General features: G+C 44.1%; 1 protein-coding gene across 4 annotated transcripts in view; it reads left to right on the top strand.

Annotated features, from left to right (window-relative positions):
- The first annotated feature begins 505 nt into the window (after positions 1 to 505).
- Positions 506 to 10505, top strand: part of parp4 (poly (ADP-ribose) polymerase family, member 4) — a 42277-nt gene continuing 32277 nt past the window's right edge. Inside the window, exons 1-10 of one of the 4 annotated variants that reach the window (XM_085374882.1) lie at positions 506 to 538; positions 4240 to 4427; positions 5044 to 5278; positions 5705 to 5798; positions 6615 to 6693; positions 6788 to 6892; positions 7685 to 7843; positions 8535 to 8672; positions 8813 to 8980; positions 9872 to 10023. In XM_085374882.1, coding sequence (XP_085231008.1) covers positions 4302 to 4427; positions 5044 to 5278; positions 5705 to 5798; positions 6615 to 6693; positions 6788 to 6892; positions 7685 to 7843; positions 8535 to 8672; positions 8813 to 8980; positions 9872 to 10023 — 1256 coding nt within the window. In that variant the 5' untranslated portion in view covers positions 506 to 538; positions 4240 to 4301. Of the gene's footprint in view, positions 539 to 879; positions 937 to 4067; positions 4428 to 5043; positions 5279 to 5704; positions 5799 to 6614; positions 6694 to 6787; positions 6893 to 7684; positions 7844 to 8534; positions 8673 to 8812; positions 8981 to 9871; positions 10024 to 10505 lie in introns of those variants that run through there. The other 3 variants (XM_085374884.1, XM_085374883.1, XM_085374885.1) reach the window with 3 other exon arrangements.

The raw sequence follows: 10505 nt of genomic DNA, 5'->3' as shown, positions 1-10505 counted from the left end.
AACTAGACTGTATCACGTCATCTCAACAAAAACGAATTAAGTTGCTGAATTTCATGCAGAGCCTACGTGATTTAATTATGTTCACCATAGAAACATGAAATTATTTTGTTCAAATTACAAGTTAGACTTTTGTAAATGTAACAACCACCCAATTTCCTTTTTTGAGTGTAGAAAAAGATGTCTTTGATTTAATTGGAGATGTGTCAAACTGGGGCCTATTGAGCAAACACAACAATGCAAAGTGAACATTTTTTGTACTACATCTCTTCATCCAGAGGAGGGCAGCATGACTCTGTGTAACGAAGCAGTCCAGAGACTGTTTTCATTTACAAGCAGAAAGCCAGCTGACAGCTGTGGATCAGGCTCACAGACTCAGTCCAGGGGTCCATTCTTCGTACTTTTTTTCGGCAGCAGAGCAAGAACTCTTGATTGAGGGATTTCAGGAGTTTCAGAGTTTAATTAAAACGCAAGGGAACACTGCAAAGGCTGCAAAAGCAAGGAGAGAGGGCTGGCAGAAAGTTGCTGACAAATTAAACTCGTAAGTAATTTAATAATAATAATAATAATGGATTGCATTTATATAGCGCTTTTCAAGGCACCCAAAGCGCTTTACAATGCCACTATTCAGTCACTCTCACATTCACACACTGGTGGAGGCAGCTACGGTTGTAGCCACAGCTGCCCTGGGACAGACTGACAGAAGCCAGGCTGCCATATCGCGCCATCAGCCCCTCTGGCCAACACCAGTAGGCGGTAGGGTAAATTTATTATATTACACTATATTATATTATATTATATTATATTATATTATATTATATTATATTATATCATATTATATTATATTACATTATATCCCCTTTCACATTAGAGCCACAACAGGACCCACTAGAACATGGGAACAAGTAAAAGTGAAATATAAGAATATTCTACAGAATGGTAATATTTATCACTTATATTGCTTTTCGTCTCTTGGAAAGAGACCCTGGAATAATCTGTTTGTTTGTTTATAACAGCAACCAAGAAAAGGGCAGAGCAAAAACAGACAGGTGGTGGTCCTGCACCCCCTCGTCAACAAGTTGGTTAAGTAAATAATACCCTCACGGGAAAATCGATATCTCTCTATGAGCACACTGTCGCGCTGAGCTAAAGGATCCTGTCTGTCCCGCAATATACGCTGAATTCTGAGGACTCTCCTTATCAATCTTGCACCTTCCGCAATGGGCTGCTTGCGTATACGGACAGGACATGGCTGCGACAGGCTTCCCAAATCCACCTTCGCTTTTATAGCCGTGGTCTCTCATCTTGATTACACGAAGTAATTTACAATTACTACTCTGAAATATGAATTACATCTGAAATAATCAAATACATGAAATAGAATGATTAATAGTGCATTTCCCTTTTTTTAGGAAATGACCTGTATGTATCTGTATGACATCAATAAAAGGATCAAGTGCTGCATTATCTTTAGTTACATTGATGTTATTTATTTATGGTGAAACAGTGGTGGAATATCGCTGTTGCTTTCGTATGAATGACGCGGACATACCTGCGTGGCCGCGATCTAATCCTGTTTACATAAAGTAAGCCTGCTCCCCAGCAGGTTTACGCTTACGGATCTGTTGCTATGACAGCAAGTCCCGGATGAGCTTCGGAGAACCGAACGATCCAAGATCACGCGAAATCGTCAACAATCAAATCCAGCTAACTTACTTAGCGAGGTACGAAGAACGGACCCCAGTACCTGTATTTCCAATGTCAACAGTGATAATCCCTCATTTGCCATTTAAAAACGATTTTGTTGGCCCAATAGGATTAAAAAGATTTCTTTTTTCTTAATCTTTTGTAACATTTGCTCTCAAGCACCAGAGTTTTGTTCGCAACACGGTTTATTGGGGAGGTACAGGAAAGAGGGCACAGGAAAATCCCGAGGAGAGTCAAATGGCCTGTATTTGTACAGCGCTTCACTAGTCCCTAAGGACCCCAAAGCGCTTTACACATCCAGTCATCCACCCATTCACACACACATTCACACACTGGTGATGGCAGCTACATTGTAGCCACAGCCACCCTGGGGCGCACTGACAGAGGCGAGGCTGCCGGACACTGGCCCACCGGGCCCTCTGACCACCACCAATCAACTCACTCCCCCGCTACCCAACAACAACAAGAGCCCCCTCCCCTTCCCGCACACACTCGTCTTTTCCTGCAACCCAAACACTTCTCTTAAAGAAACAGTAACAGTGCACAGACAGTGAACCTGTCAAAGTAAAATAACCTCAACAATCGTTACAATACTTATAAAAATCATCATTATTATTATCATCAAGAAATACTTTAGGAGCAAAAGTCATCCATCCTGATTTTTTGTATGAAAACTTTAAAGAATATACACAACCGGTCAAAACTTTCAGAACTGCCCAATTCTCCAAGTTATATTTTCCAATGAATAGTTTGAAATGGTACAAATGTGGTGAACTAGGTTAAAAAAGGGTAAGGTTACCCAAAACTGTAAAATAATGTACATTTCAGAATTATACAAAAATGCCTTTTCAGGGAACACAATGTTGGTTAACAGTTTAAAGCTGTTCTGCAGTAATGGGGGCGGATGAGGCCTTGAAAGCTGCTGCTACTAACTCCTACAGCTGTTCCAACCCCCTCTGCAGTGTTGAACACACTGTAGTTAGCAGCTTGCGTGATAAGTGGCTCACAGGACAACAGCTTCAAGCACAGATTAATGGTGGCCGTAGTAAGTGGAGGAGGGAGTGTGATGGTCTGGGGCTGTTTTCGGTGACTTGTACAGAGTGAGAGGCTCCCTGAGCCAAAATGGCCGCATTCTGCAGCGCCATGCAGCACCCTCTGGTATGCACCTAGTCTGTCAGGGCTTCATCCTACAGCAGGATAATGACACCAAAAAGAGGTCCAAGCTGTGCCACAACTACCTCAGGAAGAAGAACAAGATGGTGAGCTTGAAACACGGAGTGTCCAGTACAGCCTCCAGACTGAAACCCCATCGAGCTGGTTTGAACTGGACAGAAGAGGGAAAGCAAAGCAGCCTACAAGGTCCACATTCGTGGGAACTTCTGCTACAGATGTGGGAGAATATTTGATGTCTATTGTAGAAAGCCATCAAAAAGAGTTTTCATGTTTATATGGGGCCTTGCCTGTTCCTGTTAAAATTTACAAAAAACTGTTTACATTTTTTTAAACAGCAATATGAGAGGAAGCAAGCTCAGTATAAGCCAGTTCATTGTATAATAAAGCAACTGTAGACAACAGTCAGAAACTCTGTACATGCTTAAAACTGCAAGGACAGAGATGTGACATAGAAACAGGTTATCACAGTGCAACAGATTAGTGCAGAATACGGATATTTGACACATTCATTATTAGCACATGGATGGCTCCACATGATCAAGTTGAAAACAGGTTGTTTCTGTCATATCTGGTGACATGTGTTAATGTAGACCTTCCCAAAGTGTGGGGCCCGTGCCCTAGGGGGGGGGCGCGGTATGAAAAGGGGGGGAAAAAACAAAATGCTTGGACACTGCTAGCACTGGGCGCCTACAGAAAGGCAAAGCAGGAGATGAAGCATCGCTGAATATGTTTCCAAACCAACTTCATTTCAAGCCAAAGACTAGAAAAACAGCTGCGTTTTCAAAAATACCCGTGTAGGTGTGGACGCAGCATAAAAGAGTTAGTAGTTTATTTTATTACTACCTGTAATTTATTGCAGATTACTGGTATTTGCTTAATTGTTTACTAAATGTTTGAGGTGTGAAATAAACCGCAGCGGAGCAAAATATGGGCGTGTGTGGTTGGAGGATGTGTTTGTGCGGGGGGCGAACATTTTTCTTGTAAAACAAAGGGGGCCCAGCAAAAAACTTTGGGAACCACTGTGTTAAGGTCTGAATATGTGACATTTCAGTCTGATTCGACACTGATTTGTCGTGGAGGTGTTCGAGGACGGAAACGGAAACGCCTCTGTTAACGTCACGACCTTTATTTTGAAAACCGAACCAGACAGGAAGTTAAATGTTGCTGCTCGCTTTAAGTTAGTCACTGGACGAGTGCGTGCTTCGGGTGTTTCGTCAGTACCTTTACTTTGCTGTTTCTGATCGTGTCGATGCTTTGTTGTATTCGTCGTTTACTAACGAGCACGAGTCCCGCGTGGCTGTTCTCTAACTGATCTGTTACGTTGGATACTTTTTGCTGAGAGTTACTTCCGCATTTTAACAGGAGTTGGTGGGAGCGCCAGCAGGGTTTTTCTCAGCGCAGCTGTGTGACACTCGTCTCCAGACATGGCGGTGTTCGACAACTGCTCGGTGCTGTTCGAGCTCAGAGGTTTGTCGTTCAAGGAGAAGAAGACGGTGAAATCAGCAGTCACAGGTCACGGAGGCAACCTTTCGTTTGTGGTCAACAAACAGGTCAGTGAGCTGTCAGCGCGGGGGGAGGGGGCACTCCTCACGGCTGAATGCTCAAATGAAACTTTACTAAACAACTTTACTTAAAAAGAGCTTTTTTCTTTGGTACCTGCTGCGTCCATATCGAGCTGCAGCACGTGACTATTTCAGTATAATGTTCACAACATGCCAGAGCTGCACCACGAATGATCGAAGTCATTCTCCCACATCTATAGAAACATGTAGTTAATAGTTGGTTATGAATCGGCTGCACTTCCATGGAGCCTCACAGGACTGTCTGGTACCAACAGAAGCACACAAGTGAGCAAAAGTGCTCGTTCTGCAGAAGGACGTCCCTGTGTTAGTGACGATGGTGCAGATGCTGAAGTCTGACCTAATAGAGCTAGGTTCTCTTCTGCTGGGAAGCTTCAGCAATTCATTATTTTTGTAAAAGTATATATTTGCACACTGACTGACCAACACAGGCCAGCAGTGCAAAACGCCTTTTGGATTGTGTTGTGCTTTCAGCTACAAACCTGCAGTGTGTGCATTCTGCAGCTTTATGTTCAGAGACCAAAAACCAATAAATACATTTAAAAATCTTAGACTTCTCTCTCATTTCTTCCTACATTTCCCACAGTGCTCTTTGGTAGTGACAACCGATGTATCCAACCTAAGCTCCAACAGGCTGCGTAGCATTCAGAAACACCACACACCTGTGGTCGGGGTGGATTACGTGTACAGGTGTGTGGAGAGAGGAGTTCTCCTGCAGGTGGATGAATACAAGCTGGACACGTCCTCTGCCTTATCAGCTCCTCTTCATCGCTCCTCCTTCAAGGCGGCTCCACTGGCTTCGCTCGCACCTCAGCAGATAGGTCTGTATAGAAAGCACCACTAAGCAGATCTTTACAGTTTCATTTATTTCTGTATTTTTTTTCCATTAATTTGCGTTACAGACTACAAGCTGCTAATTCTACCCACATGCAGCACAATGACTGATATTTCCTTTACTGTTCAGTAACATCGTCCCCCCACGCTGATTGAAATACATTCACATTAAAAATGTTCAGCAGACTCAGCCAGCAGGTTGAACTAGTTTTATTAGGTCAGATGAACATGGGTGTGTGCAGCTGTGTGCAGCTGTGTGCAGTGTTACACATTCACATTGTGTTTAAAGCTGATGCAGCACTGTTGTGCAAATTGATAAGAACCTGTTTGCTACTCGGTGTGTGCAAAGATCTGTGCACAAGGTGATATGATATGGAGTTAATTATTAAACTGTGTGTGTGTCCATACTGCAGGGTCAAAAGGCCGGGCCCAACCTGTGGAGTGTGTCAGTGGGACTCAGAGGGCAGAGAGTCCTGAGAGGAGTGGGAATGTGCTGGACAGGTTCAGGTGAGAGACGCCATCTGTCTATTAGTGAGTTACATTAGGACCATCTGTCTGTTAATGTCGACGCCCTGAGTTATGAAGACACCTCTGACCTGTCACGGTACAGGACAAAGTACCAGGGATGCACTGATCTAATATTTTGGATCAGATGTGTCTGATTCTGGTTCAAGAACCTGGATGTGGTACATGGTTAACAGCCAAGTTCATTCTGCTCTGATTTACACACAAACTGGGTTCATGTGAGCGATTACGCGTGTAATAGGCATGTAATAGGCGTGTAATAGGTGCACCGTGTGCGTTTCACACTTTGCCTCTGCCGAGTGTGAAGTGGACACACAAGCAGAAGTTGCTTTACCAGCAGGAGGAGACAATATATTTAAAGTCAAGAATCACTAGTAAAGGCACGAAGTACATCCCAGCGTCCTTCTGTGCCAGAAAGGATAAAGCTGGGCTGCTAATATGTAATTACATGTTTATACAGCACCACATGACAACAACAGTGGTGTCTTTATATTGTGAGGTAGAGCCTACAGTAATACAAAGATTGTGACTGTGATTATTGTCATGTTGGCTTGAAATCAGGTGTCTCCATCTGCTGGTACTGCATTGAACTGCAGCACAGACAGCTTTCTCTGTAAGCCCCGCCCACGTTGGCTTCAGATCTGGAAACATTGGCCTGGTTAAAAACCTGAACTGTTTGTTCTCTAAGCTGCTGTAGTTATTAGATTGGTTTAATAGTGCAGATAACTGCTCTGATAAGCTTCCTCCAGTCATGGCGCATCAGAAGAAAGCTGATGTTTGAAATGTTCATCTTGACAGAATTTATAGAGACACTGATTCGGATCTTCCATCAGACCAAAGTGACTTTCAAGTGGCAAAGTATTCGATCTTTGAAAAGGTAAAAGAACATTTTTGTAGCTTACCACTAATGACATTCCCACAGCAATAATTACTGTAATGACTCTTACTGGTATGAAACATATGCACTGTAGGTAAACAGCAACAGTTGGTGTGTGCTGGAGCTGCAGAGCTTCAAAGGGGAGGAGGGGCGGCAGTACCGTGTGGTCAGATACTGGAAGGATGATATACTCTGTGGGGTAAGAAGTGTTTTTACATGTGTGTATACATGTGTGAGACTGACGCGACTCCACTCTGGTTCATGTTTTCTGTGTCCTGATGTGAAACTCTATAAATGTACATTTGTCTTTTGAAATGAGAGCTGAGCTGGATCCCTGCAGAGAGCGTAGTGTTGCTTCTTTAGCTGCTCGTCTTCAGGTCCAACAAATATTAGTGCGATGAAATCTCCTGACAGAAAAAACCAATCAGTCACAAATGTAGCGTCAGTGTCACGCAGTGCTGGTGAAATACTGTGTGTCATGTGCACACTCTGTCAGTGCGCCCCAGGTGAGCTCGGTGAGCTCGAAATCATCAGCAGTGCTTAAACGAGTCCTGTGCCAAACCTAGAAGGGTTACGACCAACTCCTGGTGACTTCCTGTTTCTCCGTACAATAGCAGCCCATCTGTCACTGCTCATACCTGAAGGATTGTGTGCATAGACAGTATAAAAGATGTTTCAAATATTTTCAAAATAGACTTTTTATTCAGTGTGACCTCAAACAGCTGACAGACTGATAAGATCAGCAGGAGGGTCAGGACGACTATCGTAGTCTAGGTCCTTCAGATGGAGAGCAGCTTTGAGACGTCCTCCGAGCTGCACTAACGGCAGTGTTGCTGTTCTCTGTGCAGCCGGGTCTGAGACAAGTAAGCAGGGACTGTCTGCAAAACAGGAAGACGTGTTCCACAGTGCACTGTCAGCACAATCACATGTCACTGCTTGCATAGACCTTTGATTTTGTGTCTTTTTTTGCACACATACTTGTGTTTCACAGAAGAAGGCCGTGAGGGACAAGCTGGTGTTTTTGTCCACCTCAGAGGAAGCTCTGGAGGTGTTCCAGGCCCTGAGAGACAGCCTGGAGGCTTCAGGTCTGCGGAGGCAGAGCAGGTTTCCTCCTTCTGCCCGTGAGATGGGCTCTGCGCCCCTGCAGCAGGTCTGACACACTCACTGATGAATATTGCATCACATCTTTGCTCTTTGCTCTCAGCTTTTAGACTCACCTTTATTTACTTCACTCGTTTTTTATTTGAAGAATTAAAGTTTAAAGAAATTTTCTTCAATACAAAATGTTTTCCACTTTCTTTCTGAGGTTTAATGAATCTTCAGTTTTTCCAATGAGGAATATTGTTGAATATCAACACTGACCAAAACACTGGTTATAATTTTTGACATATTAAGAGGACACAATATTACAAAGTACACTCCCACCAACCACTGTGGCCTGAAGCATCAACCTTTACTACAGCGATCTTTCTCTCTGTTAAACTGTATTGCAGCAGTTTACAGTACAAAGCTGTGGGTGGATCGGGTCTCACACCATGAATAATAACAGTTCAGTACAGATTAATTAAGAATGTCACCGTCACATCAGATGCTCTGCTTTATGTGTTCGTGTCACATTTTATATTTGTGCTCAGATTAAAGTTTCCTAAAAGTAACATAGAAGGAAAACACGAGCGTTTTGGACGTGTGTCCAAATCTGCTTTAAACTAAAAGGACTGAATTCATGTTTCTGGACGAGAGAACATGTGGGAAATCCTGTTTCTTAGTAGCACGTTTGACATCTGAGACCTCCATCTGTGCTGCTCAGCAGTTGGATGATACATGCTCTGTTTGATTGACAGCTGCTCCTGGAAGAGAAGCTCAACACAGGAAGCTTATCACAGGAAGTGGGTGTGTTTGTGGAGCTGCTGTGGACCGAGGCGCTGGGCTGCCTCGACAACATCCTCAGAGTTTCAGTGGACAAGCTCAGCCTGAATGATGTAAGAGTTTCTCTGTTTGTAAAACGTGGAGCTGCTGACGGTGACCACTGAGAGAAACTGCAGCTTTCCCATCAGCCTGACCTGATAGGACCGTGTGTGTGTGTGTGTGTGTGTGTGTGTGTGTGTGTGTGTGTGTGCAGGTGAGCAGGGCAGAGGGCTTGTTGCTTCAGGCTCAGAAGAAGCTGACAGAGGGAAACCACACTGAGCTGATGAGTCTCCTGGAGGACGTCTACACTCTGCTGCCACACAGACAACCCTCCATATTTCCCAGCACCAAGCTCATCTCTCAGAAACTGGACCTCTGTCAGGTACCACGCACACGGCTCTGAGACACGCCCACTGACGTCACACGTACTGAGAAAAATATCCTGCAGAATGATTTCTGTCAGAGATGCAGTGTGACTGAGCCAGGACAGAAAAGCCAACAAAACTATCACAATACAACTTGCAAAAACACGAGAGCACCGACTGGTTCCACCGCTTTGGCACCATGTAAGAAACAGTTCCATAAAATCTTAAAGGTCAATGTGAGGCACGTGATGTAAAGTACACATAAGGCCTCTCCCAGCTGCTGGGAGTGTTTCTGAAGGAGGAACGTTGCACTATGAACTACGACCCTTTAACTCCACCAGGAGATGGCGCTTTTTCACAAAAACCTTTCACAATTTTTTGATCGCTTTTACACTGAAATATAAAAAATTGGTTTAGAAAATGTCAAACAGGTGGATAAACGTTAGAGTCAACCTGACCGTCCTGTGCACTGCGACATACACTACAGACGACCAAAACAATCCCAGCATGCATTTCTTCATTTATCCAGAGATGTTTGGGCTTCAGCTATTCTGGTTCACTGTTCCTCTTAAGAACTTTTCAGCTTTTCAGGTTTTGCTACTAAAACATATTAACACAGTAAAATGTTAACCGAGCTAGCGCCGCAGCACTGGTGTAAGCTGAGTGCTTCCTGGCTCTGTCCTGTGTCTCAGATATCATCACACATTTGTAGAAAACATTAAAGAAAAAAAATACACGACGACTTCAAAGGTTAAAAGTCTGTTTGAAGGGCCAGAGGAGGATGATGATTGGACAACATCACAAATCCCCCCACTCCAGTGCACAAGTCCATGATATCGATCAGCTCAGCCTCTGTGTTCTCTTTGTATCTTTAGACTAACACAAAACAACGATTTGATTTCCTCCAGTTAATCCGAGATGTTCTGAATGCAAGTGAGATGACTCTGAGGAGCCCCGCCCCTTCCACTGTGGGGAAGTATCGAGCTCTGAGGTGCAGCGTTGAGACGGTTCCCCCCAGTAGCTCCGAGTTTCAGGCTGTGACCGATCTCCTGCAGGACAGGTAGTTTCACGTCTACTTTCCAAACGAGGATTAAGTAACAGCGACACATTCAAATTCATGGTGACATATTGTGATAAGGACCCAACACACAGGATTTCATGTTGTTTTGACGTTTTGTGGTCACTCAGGAATAGCTGCTGCATTCCACACACCCTCCTCCATCTCCGCTGTCACTATATATACCAATCAATCAAAGCTTTATTCGCCACATGCAGGTCGCCCTGCAGTGAAATGGGACCCCCCCCCCCGACCTTACACACACAACACAGACATCACATGGGGAGACAAGTCGGAGATCGGTAGCGTTACAGAAAAACACTGAAATGTACACTACAATGGGAAAGTACAAGAGGAAAAAAAGAGAGCTCTACTCATGCTGTGCTTCCATGGCAGGACAGCACGAGAACAGGAAACAAAAAAAACTCCTCTGCACAGAGAGCACATAAATGTCCACAGCACAACTTTGTGAAAGACATGACAAG

The sequence above is a fragment of the Diplotaxodon limnothrissa genome, linkage group LG16 (genome assembly GCF_057381915.1).
Source record: "Diplotaxodon limnothrissa isolate DT_005_m linkage group LG16, D_limnothrissa_male_GT1.1, whole genome shotgun sequence".
In the NCBI taxonomy this organism is placed as follows: Eukaryota; Metazoa; Chordata; class Actinopteri; order Cichliformes; family Cichlidae; genus Diplotaxodon; species Diplotaxodon limnothrissa.
The sequence above is the reverse complement of the archived record's forward strand: the minus strand, read 5'-3'. Positions and strand labels throughout refer to the sequence as shown.